Here is a 20,090-nt window from a genome sequence, read left to right as displayed (position 1 = left end):
TGTCTCATAATCAAAGACCTACTATAATGAAGTAATATAAGATGTCAATGTGCCCCAAGCCAGTTTAAATAAATAACTGCTTTCTCTGATGTCCTCTCCTGATCAGGAAGGCAATAGTTAATGTGCCATGGCATTCTGTCTTATCTGGCAAACAAAATCTTGTGTTCCCCAGTCCCCAAGTCTTCAGTGAAAATCATGCCAAAAACAAAACTGCATCCAAAAAATAGTCCAGATGCACTTCACATCCAAAACAGTAAAGGGGAGCTTTCAGAAATATTTGGATTTTACTGTTTTGGATGTGGAGCAGGTATGGACTATTTGGTTTTTTTTTTTTATTTTTATTTTTATTTAAATTTATTATTTATACTTTTACAATTTAACATGTCAATCAGTACTTGAAGGAAATATAACAATCCAATAAGAAAAACAAATATTAATTATAAAATAATGCCACATAGTAACTATGAATAAAGTCCACAATCTGGGGGGAGAAGGAATCAATCACTTCCAAGGGTAGTTGGTTTCAAGAAATAAACTAAATTAATACAATACAAATAACAGAGTGCAGTTGGAGTTATTTAACTAATGGCCTACTGGGTTGATTCGATGGAGGTATCTGGAATTCTTGTGGTTACTTTACCTTCAAGAAAAAACTGCAGTTGATCAGGTTCATAAAAAATATATCTATTACTCTGATAAGTGATGCAACATTTACAGGGGAAACGTAATTGAAAAGTTGCCCCTAAACTCAAAACAGACTGACGACAAGCCAAGAACTTCTTACGTCTGGCTTGTGTCCACCTAGATACATCAGGAAATATAGAAATTTTGAAATCATGAAATTCCACCTTTTCAGTCCTATAGAATAGACGAAGAATTGCTTCTTTATCTTGAAGAAAGACAAAAGTTACCAATAAAGTTGCTCTAGGCAATAAATCTTCTTGCGATGTCTCCAGTATACCAGTGAGATCCAATTCTCCCGGTATGGCGTTCCCTTTATCTTTGTCCTCCTTTGGTAAATTTAGGTAATATATCTTTTGTAATGGTGGCATGTTATTTTCAGGAAATTTCAAAACAGTGTTCAAAAAGGAATGAAATAGATCCCTAGGAGATTGAAACTTGGAAACAGGAAAGTTTAAAAGTCTCAAATTCAAGTTCCTATTAGCATTTTCCAAATTTTCAATTTTCCTAGCAAGTAAAACTTTATCCTTAAGTTGTAAATTAGTGGTAATCTTCCCATCTGCCACAGATTTCTCCAATTTGTCCATTCTAAGAGACTGTTGCTGGAGTTTCTCTTCCAAAGTTTTAAATTTACTATTAGTATTTTGTGCAGAAAGTACAATTTGGGAGCATACCTTATGTAAAGTCTCCATAGCGCTCCATAATGCCTCCATGTCGATCACCGCTGGTTTAATCAGGGGAGCGGGGGTAGCTATTCCGGGGGACTCCACCATAGGATCCATCTCCACCTTCCCTGCTTCCCGCTGACTTTCAGGTCCTCCGGTTTGCGATGCTGACTGTAAGGAAGTCAGCAAGCTGTGGTTTCCATCTGGGGTCAGGGGTGAGACCTGCAGCGCCGCCGGAGACATCAATTCCGGTGCTTCCTGTGCGTCTGAGGGCGTCCCCGACATCATCCCGGGACGCGGAGGAACTCCGGGCCCAAAGGGGCTAAGCGAAACGTCGCCTTCCAGGACCGAGGTCTGCCCTCCTCGGTCTGCGGATGTGCCCTCTCCAACTGGGACAACATAAGATGTTATTGCCGCTTGCCGAGTCAGTGAAGTGGAAGAGGAGGCAGGAAGCACACTCCTCTGCTTACCCCTGCGCTTAGGCATAGCAGGTAAATTCTTTAAGAAAAAGTTGAAAAATTGAAAAAAAATGCCAAACAGAGCAGGAGCCACTTGATAGCTCGACTCACTCCGACGCCGTATGGACTATTTGTTGGTTAATTTGTACTCCACGTGTCTGTATAAATAACCATGTCTATAATCTCTACTAGTATGTTTCACTCTATGTTGGTAAATTTGTAATCCATATATCTGTATGAAGAACCATCTCTGTCACTCCCACTAGTATGTTCACTCTATGTATGTTAACGTGTAACTCGTTCTGATTTTTCTGGGAGGACGGGATATAAACTTAACGAACAAAATTTTAATACGCTAGTTCTGTATTCATTTTAAATTGATATTTTCTGTATGAAAATTTGTATTTGTCCTGGGCATTCCTGCTTCTTACATCATGCTATCCGCATTGAGCTGTTGAGGTAGTGCACGCAATATAAGAACTGAATTGTATTGCATTGTACGTACAAGGTTGTTGCTCAGTAATGCCTGTTTTATTTCCAATGAAGGTATAAGCCTCGTGAGAAACTAAAAGTGAATTTTGGCACGCCGGAATTCCTGGCTCCTGAAGTGGTAAACTACGATTTTGTTTCATTCCCAACAGACATGTGGAGTGTAGGCGTCATCACATACATGCTGTGAGTAAGTCATTGTGGGTTAAGATATTGTAGTCTTCATCAGAATGGTATTCACTGTTTTATGATACTCTTCTGTACTGTATAGCCTCGGCCTACTTTCATTTTTCACCTCTCTGGATCTACAGTGATTGTCATAGCCACTGAAGTTGCTTTGCATAGCATTCATGATAGTGACACAAACGTGGTTGATTTCTATTGCCTTTTTAATTGATGGTATCCCAGATTCAAATAGCAATGAAGAAAGCCCTCATCAGTTAAAACAGTAAGATATATTTAGGCCCTGATTACACTGGGAAACTTATGCCATAACATTTTTGGCTGTACAGATTTATGCGCTGTGATCTCTCTAAGTTGTACAGCTGCACTGGGGGAAATCTTGGCATCAGATATCTCTGTCATGCGCCAGTTATAAATTTCCAGTGCACGGCCACTTTGTTAGTGTAGGTGCTCTGACAATGGTCCAGAATGCCACATCAGTAGTTTCTGTCATCATAATTCCATGCAGTGTTTCTCAAGCAGAACTTTTACCCCCAGTTCTAGGGTTACTTTTTACTTTCTTACAGATCGAATTAGTATGACTGGCAGTTCTCTAGCAGATGACTAAGAAGTTGTCTGACAGGGGCAAGTATGCAAACACAGGTCCTAATGTAACATAGCATAACATAGTAAAAGACAGTAGGAAGCTATTTCTTCTGATTTTCTTGTGCCAATACAATAAGAGCCAAATTCTATAAAGGATTGCCTACTTTAGGTGCTGATGGGCGCCCTAATTGCGAATGCCTAGTGACGCCTAACTTTGGAATCCATCCAAAACTTTTTTAAAAAAAATTGACTTAATTGGCATGGTAATATTGCGCTAGTTTTCAGCTAATAAAAAAAGAATTAGCAATTAAAAGTTCAGCGCTGAACTCTTAGAATGCCTAGCGATGCCTAAGTGGTAGCACCCTCTGATGTCTACCTGAAAAGTAGGCGTGGTTACGGGCAGAGAATAGGCGTGGTTGACTTAGGCATCACTAGGCGTTCGTGTTAGGTGCTGGCAAATTAGGTCTGGTAAAACCTGGCCTAATATACAGAGGCCTACCTCTAGGATGCCTAATGATGCCTAAGCCCACCTAGGTGCTGCTAATTGAGATTCTGTAAGCGGCACCTAGTGGTTCATTGACATCCGTGCTGAGTGGCACACTTAGGTGCCATTTATAAAATCTGGCCCTAAGCGTTTTCAGTGTAGCAAAATCAGCATTGCAACATACATGCAAAAGCCTGAATTTCAAATCATTCCCAATGTCAAAAATCCATGTTAAATTTTAGCCTGGATTTTTATCTGTCATGTAGGGCTGAATCTTTACTTTAGTTTAGGACTGGAACAAAGAAGAAACACAGGAACAAAAGGGTTATCTGAGGTGAAGTACAACAGTTTATCTCAGATGGCCCTGTTCCACAGTGATCCCTGGAGGCCCAAGTGGGCCACCAGACCTACCATGCCCACAATCATGGCTTTGGTTGCCTAAGTGGGCCTTTGGACTCTCCACCTCACAACAAATGTCCCCAGTGACTTAAGTTCCCTTGGACGTCTGACACTCTCCACCTTTAAGTCGGGATGTAGGAGTAATGTCCACTCACTCCTGATTCTGGCACTGCCATCTTCCAAAATGGCATCCCCTGACCTCTTGTAGTGCTTTGGGATGCACTGCTAGGAATCAGTCTGCCACTTAAAACAATGGATCACAAATAAGGGAGACAATGCCTTATTTAGCATATTGACCCTTAGCGATATGTCCTAACAGTTCTAGGTGGTAAGTGCACCATTTCTCAAGCTACATCAAGCCCGAGAGCACTTTGTTCCTGCAGTCAAGAGTTGATTAAGGCTCCTTCCTTCATATGATTAGAATAATGGGTCCCAAGCTTTGGAATAAGCTACCAACATTCTGTTGTAAGATTACATCTTTTCCTCTGTTTAAGAAAGAGCTTAAGACAGTACTGTTTGAAGAATTTTACAGTACAGTAGTGTAGATTAATGGCCTGTTTACGCATGAGTTCAATATGGGCATGTGATTGGTGGTTAGCTTATGAATGAACCTGAAATAGTCCTGATTATTGTAGTTAGTAGTATTACGAAAGTGAACAATTAATTACTTATTTTGCATTGTTTAATTAATATGTATGTTTTATGTAACCCGCCCAGATCTTTGGATGGAGTGGGATATATATTTGATAAGTTAAAAAAAAAAAATGGTGGCAGGACACAGAGGATGCCTTTGGATGCCTCTGTGGACTAGGTACATATTATTGGTCTGGGAGATCCAGAGGCTTTCTGGTTACAGATCTCTGAACCAGGTGCCCCATCCAGATGTGTCCTGTCTCAGGCATGAGGGCCAGGGATGTCCTGATCTGGGCTGCCCTGGACCAGATGGATCAGATAGCCAAAGGGGAGTTGTAGAGTAGTCAGGGAGGCATGGTCTTCTTCTCCCTAGACACACAAACACAGTGGAGGTGACCGCAGATGCAAAGAAATCTTTTAATAAAATACTTTCAAAGTGACTTGACACAGCCATGTTTCGGCCTTTTGGCCTGAATCGGGTGTAGTTAGTGATATGTATAATCTTCCTGACAGCATCAGACTAACATACTATAAATGCATGCCACCAAGTTGGTGTGAGGATATATCAAACCATGGATAAACTGCACCTGTGGTCACCTCTACTGTGACAGTACGTGTATCCATATTATCCTGTGGAGTTTGTTGTTCTCCTCCTTGGGTCATCAGGGAATTTTTTTTCAGGTGGAGGTAGGGGGTCAGGGAATAAGTCTGGCATTTCAAAAAATGTCTCTCTTCTTATCAGTGCATGTCAAGACCTGCTCGTGCACTGGAGGGAAGGAGATAGTTTGTTTGCATACCATCTGTCTTTATTTTTAGCCATAGCTTTTAATAATGTAGTAATTTCTAATCTAATCTAAACCTTAAGTTTATATACCGCATCATCTCCATGAGTATGGAGCTCGACACGGTTTACAAGAACTTAAATAATAGGTAGAGAAGAAGAGAAAGGTTTACACGAACTTATGTGTAGAAGGGAGGAGAAAAAGGGGGGGAGGATAGAGTTACAATTTGGTGAAAAGCCAAGTTTTCAGTTGTTTGCGGAACAGTTTACTGTATTGGGAGTAAAAAATATTTTTAGTGTGTATTAGAACACTGTGCACTATGCTTAGACCTGCTTTCTAACGTGTAGCTTATTGCATCAAGATCATAATCTGAATATCTGGCATGCATCAACATGGTGTCATCAAGAGAACAGAAAATACAGTGATAAGGAACATCAAAAATATGCATGAAAAATCTATGGTTTCCTGGAAAGAGCTTACAATGTTTTTTGTTTTTTTTTTTCTTTTGTTAGGCTTAGCGGCTTATCTCCATTCTTAGGCGAAAATGACACAGAGACAATGAATTTTATAGTTAATTGCAGCTGGGATTTTGATGCAGATGCATTTGAACAAGTCTCAGAAGAAGCCAAGGACTTTATTTCACAACTGCTGGTAAAAGAAAAAAGGTAACATACAGAGTGTTCCCTTTATTGGAGAGCCTGTGTTGCTGGTACAGATTGGAATTTGGCTTATTATGGAACTGAGATCTAATATACAGCAATACATTACAGTATCTTATATACCACAATTTTCTGCAAGGAATCATAGAAACATAGAAAGATGACGGCAGAAAAGGGCTGTAGCCCATCAAGTCTGCCCACTCTACTGTCCCACCCCATTAAGTCAGAGTGATAGAAACATAGAAAGATGACGGCAGAAAAGGGCTATAGCCCATCAAGTCTGCCCACTCTACTGTCCCACCCCATTAAGTCAGAGTGATAGATACATAGAAAGATGACGGCAGAAAAGGGCTATAGCCCATCAAGTCTGCCCACTCTACTGTCCCACCCCATTAAGTCAGAGTGATAGAAATCAATGCGATTTACAATAAAATTTAGAGCAAGCTCTTAAGTTACATTGTTAGGAGGAGCATAAGTTTAGGAGGAAGGGTGGAGGGTTAGAGAGTACCTATAGTGAAAAGAGGTATGACTTTAGTTTCTTCCAGAATTCAAGACAGTGGATGGGTTGTCTTAGGTGCATTGGCAGTTTGTTCTAAATGAGAAGTTGCTGATATTTGAAGGTGGTTTCGAACATTTTCTTCCACTGTACTTGTTGGAGAGATGGGAAGGATAGTTTTGTAGCTGTAATTTTTCTACAAAAAAGATATTCTTTATAGAACAGTGTACTAGTGACCTGGATTGGCCACTGTGAGAACGGGCTACTGGGCTTGATGGACCATTGGTCTGACCCAGTAAGGCTATTCATATGTTCTTAATTTAAAGTGAAGTTCAGAACAGTAATTTAACATAACAATTTATATACATAGGGATCCTTTTACAAAGCCATGATATCGATTATCCCACGGTAAATGCACCAAAGCCCATAGGAATTGAATGGGCTTTGGTGCATTTGTCATGGGAGTGTGGCTACTGCAGCTTTGTAAAAGGCGCCCTTAGTGCAGAGGGAACCTGGTCTACTTTGAATCAGGGCTAGTCTAATCAGGCTGAGGTTGAGGGCAGCAGCTTATAGGGGAATACACCCATTTGACTGATGCTCCTGAATCTAACACATGCCATATCTTTGCCACACTGAACTCCCTACTTAAAGTGCCCTCGCCTCCAATCTCCCTTTCACTCTCTTCCAAGACTATGGCCAAGCACTTCCATGCAAGGTTCGTAAGATTAGCCTTGAGTTCTCAACTGGCTTACCCAGTGCATTCTGTCAACTTCCCTTCATCCGCTGACATTCTTTCTTCCTTTTTTGAAATCACTGAAGAGGAAACTGCACATTTTCTTTCCACCTCCAAATTCACTACTTGTTCCTCTGACCCTGTCCCCGCCCATCTACTTAGAGCTATCTCTCCTGTCAACCCACCTATCTGCCATATCCTCAATCTTTCACTTTCTACTGCAACTGTCTGATGTCTTCAAACATGTGATAGTGATACTACTCCATAAAAAGCCTTCAGTGGACCCTACCCACTCTTCCAACTATCACCCCATTTCCCCCTTCCCTTTTTTTATCCAAGCTACATAATGCACCTTTCACTGCTGTTGTCTTGATTTTCTTTCATCTCGAGCTATTCTTGATCTGCTTCACCTGGGCTTTTGCCCTCTTCACTCTACAGAAACCGCTCTCACTAAAGTTTCCAATGACTTGCTCTTGGCCAGATCCATAGGCCTCTATTCTATTCTCATCTTTCTTGATCTCTTTGCTGCTTTTGACACTGTTGATCACCACCTACTCGTCAGTATGCTGTCCTGACTTGGGTTTCAGGGCTCTGTTATTTCTTGGCTTTCTTCTTATCTTTCCCATCGCACTTTTAGTGTACTCTCTGGTGGATTTCCCTCTGCAGTAATCCTGCTATCGGTTGGTGTACCCTAGGGCTCTGTCTTGGAACCTCTTCCTTTTTTTATCTACACTTATTCCCTTGGTGCTCTGATCTCATGCCATGGTTTTAGGGCAGAATTAATTCTTCAGTGGGTCCTAAGCACACAAGTACAGTGGGCCTTCTGGTCCCACCCCCTGCCTTGCCCATCCCTACCACTGTCCATGTTTACATTTATTTATTTATCTGTTTGCTTGCTTATTTACTTATACTTGATTTCTTTTTTTCTCTTTATTTTAAAATGTTGGGGTTTTTTTCATATAAAAGTTGAATCTGGAGGTATCTTCCTGATCCTGTCGTTGGTCTACCTCTGGACAGTCATAGGCAGACTGATTCATAACAAAGTTGGATCCAGAGAAGAACTTCAGATCCAACTTTACTGTGAAGAAAAAGAATCCCCATCTTCTGAGGGAAGGCAGCAAAGCAGAAGATCTGGCCTGGTCAGGGCAGAGCACAGCCTAACCAAGGCAGCAGAGGAAAGAATTCAAGGACATGGCAGACTAGTTAAAAGCTAGATTCTCTGGATTTCCTGGCTTTTACCTATTTCCCCCAACTCCCTTCCAGCTTAATCCCCCCCAAGATCATTCTTGCTTCTCCCTAAGTTTAGTATCCCTCTTCATATCATGTTGTAGCAGCAGCACCCTTTTGGAGAGACAGAGGGAATGAGGGAGAAGGAAGACCAGGGAATGGGGGGGGGGGGGGAAGAGGGAATAGAAATGCTGCTGTTGCACAGGGAGGAGGTAAAAGGAAGGGAGAAGGGCTACTGCTGGACAGAGGGAGGAAGGAAGGGCTCCTACTGGACAGGGGGGATAGAAAGAAAGAATTAAATACAGACAGACAGATAGCGGACAGGAAAGACAGACAGAGAGAGGGCCAGGGAGAGAGAGAAATAAAAACAGACATAAAGAAAGAAAGGGGCAGGGAGAGAGAAAGAAAGACAGACATACAGAAAGAAAGAAAGAAATGTCTAAGTCTACACATCTATTCTAGCATCCGTTAATGTAACGGGCTAAAAAACTAGTAATTAAGAATAGTCGTAGTGGTAATAGTAGTAGTAGAGTAGGCGTGGTTGACTTAGATATTACTAGGTGTCCAAGTTACGTACCAGTAAATTAGACCTGGTAAAAGCAGGCCCAATATACTGGCGCCACTAGGCAGGATTCTATAAATAATGCCTAGTAGTTGATTGACAACCGCATCGAGTTGAACCTACAATGTAGACACTGCTAAGCATCGTTTATAGAATCAGTAACTAACACCCCCCCTTTTTACTAACCCTAAGTAACTAACCCCCCCTTTTTACAAAACCACACAAGCGTTTTTTAGGGCAGGCTGACGCACTAAATGCTCTGCGCTGATACCGATACTCATAGCAACTCTATGAGCGTCAGGAGCAGTGCAGAGTATTCAGCACGCTGGCCTATGCTAAAAACCGTTTTTGTGGTTTTGTAAAAGGGTGTGTGTGTGTGTGTACAATACTAACATTTTGTCTTCTGATAAATGGAGATGTATCAACTTGCATTACAGGGTTCTAATTGGATTTAGAGCAGCTAGGTTGGAGAATGTCAGCATTTACCTGTAGAAATAATACAGAAACAAACACAAAACATGACAGCAGATTAGAATAACCAGTGTAACCCATCTCTTCTACCCATATCACTTCAGTTTGCAGTGCCATAGACTCCTGTTGGTCTCTGTCTTCTCCTTCAATGCGCCTATCAACATGTGCATGTAACTTCTAATTTGTGCCAATTAGCATACATTATTAATAATAACTTTATTTTTCTATACCGCCATAATCTTGCGACTTCTAGGTGGTTCACAATGAGAAAAAAGCTGTACAAACAGCGAATTACAGAGTATAGGTAGATAAGAGAAAATTGAACAGTCAGTGAAATTACAAGGTGAGTTACAAGGACAGTGAATTACAAGGTTCACAATAAGTTAAACTATACAATCAGCGAATTACAGAGTGAAAAGATAAGGGAACATTGAGTGGTCAGTGAATTACAAGGTGCAAAATGGTTAGAAGATAAATATACCGTCCATAGGTTGTTGAGAAGAATTATTAGGTGTTAAGACAATTATTAGGTGTTGAGACAATTATTGCCACCAATTGGCTTGTTAAACAATTAAGTTGTCTGCGCAAATCAGCTGTGTGCACCAAGTTGTGTGTGCAACTTATGGCACCATATACAGAATTTGGGGGCTACTACTTTACTTTACTTTACTTTACTTTACTTTAACCTTTACTTTACTTTAACCTTTACTGCAGCAACAGGACATCACGGAGAACTCAATTGTTCGCCTTCCCTTCGCCTAAACACTGTCCTCTCAAAAGATTCCTTGATAGAACTTTTGCCTTCCAAGCAGCCAAGTCGAACCCATGGCTAGCACAGATGATACTCGAGGCCCCCACTTACCTATCATTCAGAAAACTACTAAAAACGTACCTTTTCAGCAAACACGACCCTTAATAATCCATTCACCTCACATGACACTTACCCCACCCCTGCCCCCTTCCGCCTTCACCAGTCCCTCCCTCCCCCACTCTCTACCTCCCCTACCTAGCTAGATCAAACCTGCAATTTCTGTAATATTGTTGTAAACCTGCACTCTTTGCAGACAGTTAAGAATCGCTGTAATTTCACGGCTGACTGCGGCAAATCACTGTAATTTATCGTAATTCAGCCTGCAATTTGCTGTTAAAAATACTGTTAAAAATACTTCTAATTATGCTGTAAATCTGCTTCTAATTTTGTAAACCTACTTCTAATTTTGTTGTAAATCTGCTATTCAATGCAGATCATTTGCTAATTGATGTAAACCGCCTAGAACTCTCTGGGTATGGCGGTATATAAGAATAAAGAATAATAATAATAATAATACTTATGTGCGTATTTACCATTTTAGGGCATCAATCCCATGCATCAAGTGCTATTATTCTTGTAAACATTGGCACACAATTGGCACCTTAATTTAGGCATGCCTTATAGAATTGCCCTTTCTGTTCTTAGCATTTGGCTTAAAATCTGCAGTATCAAATAGAAATGATATGTTTACCTCATCACGTCATTTATTCTATCTTAGAAGAGTGTGAGGATTGAGAAACGTATGGCTTCTGCTATCTTTCCTGAGTTCATGGATCCCATTTTTTATTTACCCATAGATTCTCCCCTTTCTTTGCTAAATCGCCATGAGTATCTATTTTTCTTATATTATTCTGTAGGAACTGGAGATTACTTTAGTACTCACAATTCGTTGTCATCTCCAAACTGGAAATTCCTGTCAGAACCCAGCAGTTTCACAGAACATCTTCCCTCTTCTCTCCCTCAACCCACACTTGTTCAACTCAATGCATATTGAACATCTCCTTCTAAACCAGGAGTCTACAACTCTGGTTATCAAGGGCTACCAACTCATTGATTTTTCAGGTTTTCTGTAATGAATATGCAAAAGGGAAATCTGCATGCATAGCTTTCTCATATATATTCACTATAGATCAATTAATTTATTTGCACTTGACGGTGTATAATGGAAGACCACTTCCTCAGGGACTTCTGCTTCCAACAATCAGGTGTCATCATTCTTTTTGAAAACTACTACTACTACTATTTATTATTTCTATAGCACTAAAAGGCATTTCCTTTTCTGAACTTTCTTTTTTAAAGGAAAGGGCTTCCAAAAGGGTACTGCAGGCACAATGGCATACCATCTCCTGTAAGCTACAAATGGAATCTGAGGAGAGTCACCAACAATTTCCACTAACCTTTTCTTTCCCCTCTCAGCTGCAGGATAAGTGCGGCACAGTGTTTGAAGCACAAGTGGTTAAATGACTTGCCTGCAAAAGCTAAGAAATTCAGGATGCGCCTCAAGTCTCAGGTACTGCTGCAGAGTTACCTGGCCCAGAGAAAATGGAAGGTTAGTGGTTGTGAACAATCCATCTGTGCACGTGCTGTGTGTATTTTCAGCTATTCTTACTTATAATTTGCTAACTGCAATTGTATTTGGTCAATATTTTCTGCTATGTACTCTAGTCTTAATTATATGTGAACCGAGTCGAGCTCCACTGGGAGATGACCTGGTATATAAACCAAAGATTAGATTAGATTAGAATATTCAATAGCAGTGGTGAGCCTCATTTTTGAACACCAGCCACAGTGTTTATCTCTGCAGATATCTATACCAGACGTTCTCAACCCAGTCCTCAAGACACACCCAGCCAGTCAGGTTTTCAGGATACCCACAATGAATATGTATGAGATAAATTTGTATGCACTACCTCCATTGGGTGCATATATCTATCTCATGCATATTCATTGTGGGTATCCTGAAAACCTAACTGACTAGGTGTGTCCTGAGAACTGGGTTGAGAACCTCTGATCTATACATATAGTCAGTGGAGTAGCGAGGGTGGGAGATGCCGGAGTGGTGGTGCCCCCCCCGCCCCTCCACTCCTTTGCTGCCTCCTCCGCCATGTGCATGCACCCCTTCCCTTCTCCCATATCTCTTTAACTTCCCCAGTGTGAGCAGCATCTTCATCTTGCTGCCTGCGCCAGTCTCAGGTCTCCCTCTGACATCACTTCCTGGTTGCTGTACCAGGAAGTGACATCAGAGGGAGAGCTGAGGCTGGGGGAAGCAGCAGGTAGGAGCTGTTCCCAGTCTCTGGTTTCTGCTTTCCTTTGTCTTCTCTTAACTATCTTACCAGTGTCTCCTCTGGCACTTCTTTTGATGTCCACAACCCATCTTCCCTCTGTGTCCCTTATCAGTCCTATCCAGCAACTCTCTTTTATGTCCCTTTCTCTTCTCATGTTTTTCATCTGCCTTCTCAGTGTTCCTGTCCCTGCCCCTCCTCCCTCAAGTCCAGCATTACACTTCTGTGTCCCTGTCCCTAAGCTCCCTCCATGCCCAACATCTTTTTTCTGTGTACTTGTTCTGTCCCTTGTCCAGCATATCCCCTTTTTCCTTCCATCCAATGGCACCCACATCACGGAGCTAACATCTCTCCCTCTCTCTCCCCTGCCCACCTTGCAGTCCAGCATCTTTTTCTCTTCCTCCCTCCCTCCTTTGATCCAGCATCTCTCACTTGGTCTCTCTCTTTTTCCTCCACTCCCCACTTCCCACACTATGGGTCCGGAATCTCTCCCCCTCTACAGTCTGGTTTCTCACTCAATTCCCTCTACTTCCCCCACCCCAGAATCTAGCATCTCTCCCCTCTTCTTCCACCCTCACAGTATGGCCTAATATCTTATCCCCCCTCCCCAGTGGATCTGGCGTCTTTCTCTCTCTCTCTCTCTCCCTCCCTCCAACAATTGGTCTAACATATTTTCCTCTCTCCCCCTCCCATCCTGTGAGTCTGGCAGCTCTTCTCTTCCCTTCTTCTCCACTGCTGGTATGTCATCTGCCCACATCTTCAAAAACTAGTGAGTCATGGGCAGTGCTAAAGATGTGCTGCTGGTTCTGGCTGCTTCGGTCCTTCTCTCTGTTTGGTCCCACACATAAAAAGTTGCATCAAAAAAGGCAAGACCAAACAGAGAGAAGGACCAGGGCAGTCAGAAACAGCAGCGTGTCTTTAGCATTGTCTGTGACTTGCTGGGTTTTGAGGAGAGGAGAGGGAGGAAGAGATGCTGCTGGAGCCAGAAGGGAGGGGAGGAAGAGGGAGAGCTGCTGGACCCAAGGGAGGGGAGGGAGGAAGACTTGCTGGACCGTGGAGCTAGGGAGCCTAGAACAGCATAAAACCATCCGTTTGGCAACCCTAATTGGGAGCTAATGTGTGAGGTTGTGCCCTTTAAGCGTGTAAGCTGGAGAAGGGGCCTGAATGTGTTTGACTTGGCATGTCTGGGGAAGGTTCTGGGGCTGGCCGTAAACAGTGTGTATGAATTGCTACTCACTGATGACAACCTCCAGAAGGGAAGTTTTAAAAGGTACATGGGGTGGGGGGAGAGGAGAAAGGTGCGATGGCGTAGTAAGGGGGTGTATGAGGGGGTGGTCCGCCCCAGGTGCGGTCTTCCTTGGGGCATCGGAACCCCTCCTCTTCTCCAGCCCCTTTCCCACTCCTCCCCCTGCCGCACGCATCCCCGTGCCCTTTCTCCGTACCTTTTTAACTTCGGTGTGAGCTGTGACGAACTTGCTGCCCACGTTGGCTTCGGCGCTTTCTCTGAAGTTAAAAAGGTATGGGGAAGGGGTGTGGGCTTGCGTGGCAGGGGGGGGCAGGGGAGAGAGAGCCGCCACCATCCAGGGCGCCAGGCCTCCCGCTACGTCACTGGAAAGATATTTGAGAGATAGGAGAGAAGCTGGATCACTGGTGGGGGAAGCGGGGAGAGAATTTCATGCCCACCCAATTTGGACTCAGGCAGACTCAAAATTGGCCATTGGCTTAGAGGTGTAGCCAGACCTGCAATTTTGGGGGCAGCCCAGATTTAACCTAGGTGGACCCTTCTCACTCCCATCCCTGTACATACAAGCAGTTTTTAAAAACTTCCCCTCCACCCATACATCCATCACTTCCTCTCTCTTCCCTTCCATTCCCTCAACCCCCTATTTCTTTCCCTCTGTTCTCTGCCTCAAATCAGCATCTGTGCCTTTAGCATCCTGTGGACTCTAGCATCTGTCCATCTCTTTCTAAGGCCTCTTTCTTTCTAAGACCTCCCCTAAAGTGTACCACAGAGATGCCGCTAGTGACAATTCCTATAGACAACCTGTGCTGGCTTCTCTACCACGTTTCTGCCCTCAATGATAATAATTTTAATAAATAATAATTTATTTCTTATATACCGCTATACCGTGAAGTTCGAAGCGGTTTACAATAAAGATACATTTGACAGTACATGGGATAGAAGCGGTTTACAATAAAGATACATTTAGTCAGTACATGGGATGCAAGTGGTTTACATTAAAGATATATTTTGTCAGTACATGGGATGCAAGTGGGTTACAGTAAAGATATATTTTGTCAGTACATGGGATGCAAGTGGGTTACAATACAAGTGGTTTACTATCAAGGTACATTTTGTCAGTGTAAGGGATACAGGTGGGTTACCATAAAGATACATTTAGTCGGTACATTCCTGTTTTTTCATGGGCAGGAATGCGGTAGAGGAAAGCTGTAAAGCTGGTGCAGGTTGCCTAATGATTTCACCAATAGTGATTCCTATGAGGTAAACTGAGGGTGGGGCTCCAAAACAGATGGACAGGGGCTGGGCTGTGAATGGAAAATAGGGAGAGAGGGGAGTGAGATGTTATGGGGTCTCATGGGCCACTAGACTGGGTGGGTCACTGCATTGGCTATTCCACTGTTCAGGATTTGAAACAATGAATTGTTTTTCATTTATTTTTTACAGAAATGTTCATTGTACATTCTAATAGGTAGATAGGTAAATCTCTTGGCCTGGCTTATTTAATTTTACTATATTTGTCTGCTCACTTCTCTTTTCTTCCTTCTCATCCCCCTAGCAGTGAAAAACCTAATTTTAGTTCTTTCCTTTGGTTTCACAGAAACACTTCTATGCAGTGACAGCTGCCTACCGGCTGAGGAAGCTTCAGCACACAGGGCCTGTGAATTCAGCATAGACCCAAAGCTAGAGATAATACTGAAAAGCTGGACTTTAAACCTTCTGGAGACCTGTCTTTTGAACAACAATTCAGTTTCTTACTAAATTACATTTCAGATCACAATTTTTTGTTGCGCCTGGCATGGTTAATCTTAGTGTACTAGCCACAGTTGTCTAACGATTCTGGAAATGGTTGTTGAGATCAACAGGTACCTGGCAAAATAGATGCTCTTCTGTGAGTGACTTCTAGTATATAATTTATTTAATGAAATATGAGCTATGGATTTTAAGCAGGTCAAATAAAAGACATGTATCACGTATGTATGTTTAAGGCAATGTTCTTAAACTGGGAATCTTAAGAATTTGATTTAGATGTAAGAGTTGTATATGCCCCTCCATTCAGAACCCAATTAGTCCAAATTTAAGGGCTCCTTTTACAAAGGCGCACTAGGGCCTTAACGCGTGGAATAGCACGTGCTAAAATTCCGCTTGCGCTAACCTCTACCACCTCCTTTTGAGCAGGTGGTAGATTTTTGGCTAGCGCGCGCTATAGCGCATGCTAATCCGGTGCTTGCGGTAAAACCCGTAGCGCATCTTCGTAAAAGGAGCCCTAAGGTTCTACTCAAAATATGCCTTTTCAATTTGGCCTTTATTTTCTTTAAGCCGGGTAGGGGGATGTGACAGTGTGGTGGTTTCTTTACACTCCCCTCCCTATCTCTACTCTCTATCTTGCCTCCATATTTCTGGCTTATTACTGTCCTATCCATTTGTTGGAGTTCCTTTCAAATGCTTGCATTTTTAATATCGTCAACCACTTTGATTCTGGTTTTGAAAGATGGCATATCAAGATAAATAAACTAAGCTAAATACCGGTACATATTCAATATAGTTTTCTTAGATATCTTAGGATATCTTCATTTAGTTTTTTCTTTTCATACATGTCTGCAATGAATACACATATGGGCTATGAAAGCACTGCATGCAAATCTGTATCGTGCATATGTGTGAAGGGGCATAATCAAAAGAAACGTCTAAGTCCATTTTGGCCTAACTCACAAGTTGTCCAAAGTTGGACACGGGAAAAGGTCCATTTTCAAAAAATACGTCCAGCATTTTTTTTTCCTAAAAATCATCCAACTATACGTCTAACCATTTGATCGTCCAGACCGCTAAGTTGTTCATGTTTATACCCCATTTTCGACCATAAATTCATCCAACTCAAAAACGCTTAGAAAAAGACCTTTTGGGCATGGGAGGGGCCAGAAAAGTAAAGGACTGGACACCCAGACATGGCAACAGAGTAGTGGGGCATCTTACAGGGCACTGCTGTTAACTTCACAAAAAGGATGCCACATAAACATCTCACAACAGTTCCCTTATAGGCCATGGTGAGCCCCCCAAAACACCGCCAGAATCTGCTAGACCCACATATCTACCACCCCAATAGCCCTTATGGCTGCAGGAGCCACTTATATGGCAGTACAAAACGGTTTAGGGTGTTGTTCTTGTTTTGTTTTTGGGGGGGTGCACATGTTTCTCCATGAATGCAGTGATTGGAGTGGCTTATGGGCCTGGGTCTTCCTCTCCATGTTTCACTAGCCCACCCCCAAGACCACTTAAGCCACCTCTGTGCAGCTCTATTAGGCTTTCCTATGCCAGGCTGCCAGGTGCTGATGTTCTGGAGGCAGATTTATAAAGTTGTTATTACGTTTTTTTATGGGGGGGGGGGTCAGTAATCACTTGGGCTATGTGTGTGGGTCTGTACTTTGTGTCTGCAGTGTTTATAAGGTCACTTTGGATACCCTTTGTGGACTTAGACCTAAGTCAGACCGTCCAAGTTCCGTCTAGGCAGTGTTGTAAAACCTTCGGTTATACATGCAGTTCGACTAAGTCTAGGACGGCCCACGTCCCACCCAAATTCCACCCTCACCACTCCTCCTAAAATTCCCCTTTTAGCTCTGGTCATTCAGCAGCACTGTGAAGGCCTAAGTCGTTTTTAAATACGTCTAAAACCCTGATCGTCCAAGTGCCGATTTAGGCCGGTTTTTAGACGTTTTTCTGTTTCGATTATGAACCCCATTGCATATATCTTAAAAATCTCATCTGGGTGGGGATCCTTTTGGGTTTTGGGAATCAAGGACATCAGGGATTTGTAGAACCAGATGGTGTGTAAAGGCTGCATCACCAGCCAGGAAAAGGCAACATACAATCAAAAGATGGCGGCGCTCAGTAGTCCGTCTCTGCAGCAACCAGCGGCATAAGCCTATATTTATTTTCTGATTTTAACTAATTGACAATAAAACAGTAATTTTGCATTAAAAATTTCAGAAAGATGTCATTTAGGGGGAATTCATCAAGGGCTGCTAACTACATTAGCGCAGGCTAAGCACGAAGATGCTCATTGGAACATAATGGGTGTCTGCGTTTAGCACACGCTACATCAGTTAGCGCCCCTTGATGAAATACTCCCTTAATGTAGAAGGATTTAAAGATTGTGGGCTCCTTTTACTAAGGTGCGCTAGGGCTTTAACGCGCGGAATAGCGTGCGCTATATTGCCGCACGTGCTAGACCTTAACGCCAGCATTGAGCTGGCGTTAGTTCTAGAAGCGTAGCACGCAGTAATTTCCTGCGTGCGCTAAAAACGTTAGCGCACCTTAGTAAAAGGAGCCCTGTGTCAATTTCTGTTTATGTAGGGAGTCATTGATATACACTTTTCCCCTCCGTATTCGCGATTTCTGCAATCGCGGTTTCGATTACTCACGGTTTTTAGCTTGGTGGCTCCTCCCCCCCCCCCCAAATTACATCAGCTTGCATAGAGAAATCGCTGATTCCAAGCGTTTACAGAGAAAATCGCTGATCCCCAGCACTTTCTTCACCGTGTTTTGCCTCTCCTTCAGGAACAGGCCAGGTCTCCCACCATGTTATTCGTGGTTTCACCATATTCACGATGGTTTTTAATAGAAAACCGCAAATAACATATGAAAAAGTTATTTGTGGTTTTTCTGTATTCATGGGTCTGTTAATCCCCTATCACAGCGAATACGGAGGGAGAAGTGTATACACAGAGGCCCAGATTCTGTAAATGGCGCCTAAATTTTTAAAGTTTATTTCATTTCTGTTTTTTCTTTATTCTTTTTTTCTTTCCTATTTTTATAGCGTTCTTCTCATTTCCTGTTTTTATATATTTTGTACACCGTGCTATTGGCACACTGAAGTGCGGTTAAAACTTTTAATAAACTTAAATCATCCTGCGCCTAGAAAAAATGGCACCAGCTACATGTCAATCATATTTAGGCACCATTATCAGAATCACGCCTATTGGCCCTTAAGAAAAGCTTAGGCGCCAGTAATGTAGACCAGGGTTTTAAAGGCCTACATTTCTGGTGCCTAAGTTTTTTTGAGAATCGGGCTAGAGGCTTCTAGTGACAGCTTAGGTCATCTCTGCCCCTAAAGATGCCTATTTTGACTTTAGGCACCGGTAGGCTGGAGCTGAAGGCGCGATACCTACTTTAAAAAAAAAAAATTCTTTATTGATTTTTAACCAAAAAAACAGTGTCATACAAATGAAAGAACAGTAGGTATTATATACATTACACTAATATCTGTACAGGTAACATAGATATCATTCAATAATTTCAATTTCTTGCATATAATAATAGCACAATATAACCTAATATATAATACAAATGAAGAATAAAGTTACCCAAATGTCGCTATCAATATTTACTCCCCTCCTTCCAACCCCACATCCCCCCTGGATGTGTAAAGATAAATGAACCAAAGGAAAGATATGATAAATATACATTATTATATTTTTACAAATTTAGTCAATGGGCTCGAAACTTTATTAAATACCTCACTAAATCCCTTACACTCTGCATTAATTCGCTTATATCTGTACGTAGTGCACACATTCACCCACCAAAAAGAATAACTTATTCTATCATGATTCTTCCAATTATTCGTAATCAATTGAATGGCTTTTCCTGTTAGGATCATAAATAGGATCATAAATAGGACCATAAATAGGACCATAAATAGTACGCCTTAGAACGCCAGACGGGAATTATGTGGAAACAGATTCCAATAAAGCCAAACTGCTGAATGATTACTTCTGCTCGGTCTTTACCTGCGAGGCACCAGGGCACGGGCCAAGGCTGGAAACAAAGCAAAGCATGGAAGATCCATTTCAGAATTTTGAGTTCACAACTGCTGATGTGTACAGAGAACTGTCAAGACTCAAGGTGAACAAAGCCATGGGACCGGACAATTTGCACCCATGAGTGCTCAGAGAGCTATGCGATGTTCTAGCAAAACCGTTGGCCATGCTCTTCAATCTCTCCCTAAGTACGGGGAGAGTCCCCCTGGACTGGAAAACAGCTAACGTCGTTCCTCTGCACAAAAAGGGATGCAGAGCAGAGACTGCGAATTACCGACCAGTGAGTCTCACATCAATAGTGTGTAAACTCATGGAAACTCTACTTAAAGGTAAATTAGACACGATAATGGATGAAGGGAATCTAAGGGATCCCTGTCAACATGGATTCACCAGAGGCAGGTCATGCCAATCCAATCTTATAAGCTTCTTTGATT

At 42.2% G+C, this 20,090-nt stretch overlaps 1 protein-coding gene across 3 annotated transcripts in view; it reads left to right on the top strand.

Moving 5' to 3' along the window:
• The window catches only part of MYLK3 (myosin light chain kinase 3), a 138,246-nt gene extending 121,475 nt beyond the window's left edge, over window positions 1-16,771 (top strand). For all 3 annotated transcript variants that reach the window (XM_033943550.1, XM_033943548.1, XM_033943549.1), the window contains 4 exons: window positions 2,351-2,479; window positions 5,872-6,024; window positions 11,735-11,867; window positions 15,441-16,771. In XM_033943550.1, the coding sequence (XP_033799441.1) occupies window positions 2,351-2,479; window positions 5,872-6,024; window positions 11,735-11,867; window positions 15,441-15,515 (490 nt within the window). In that variant the 3' untranslated portion in view covers window positions 15,516-16,771. The remainder of the gene's footprint in view (window positions 1-2,350; window positions 2,480-5,871; window positions 6,025-11,734; window positions 11,868-15,440) is intronic.
• Window positions 16,772-20,090: the final 3,319 nt, after the last annotated feature.

This window comes from Geotrypetes seraphini, chromosome 4, assembly GCF_902459505.1.
Source record: "Geotrypetes seraphini chromosome 4, aGeoSer1.1, whole genome shotgun sequence".
Taxonomy (NCBI): Eukaryota; Metazoa; Chordata; class Amphibia; order Gymnophiona; family Dermophiidae; genus Geotrypetes; species Geotrypetes seraphini.
The sequence above is the reverse complement of the archived record's forward strand: the minus strand, read 5'-3'. Positions and strand labels throughout refer to the sequence as shown.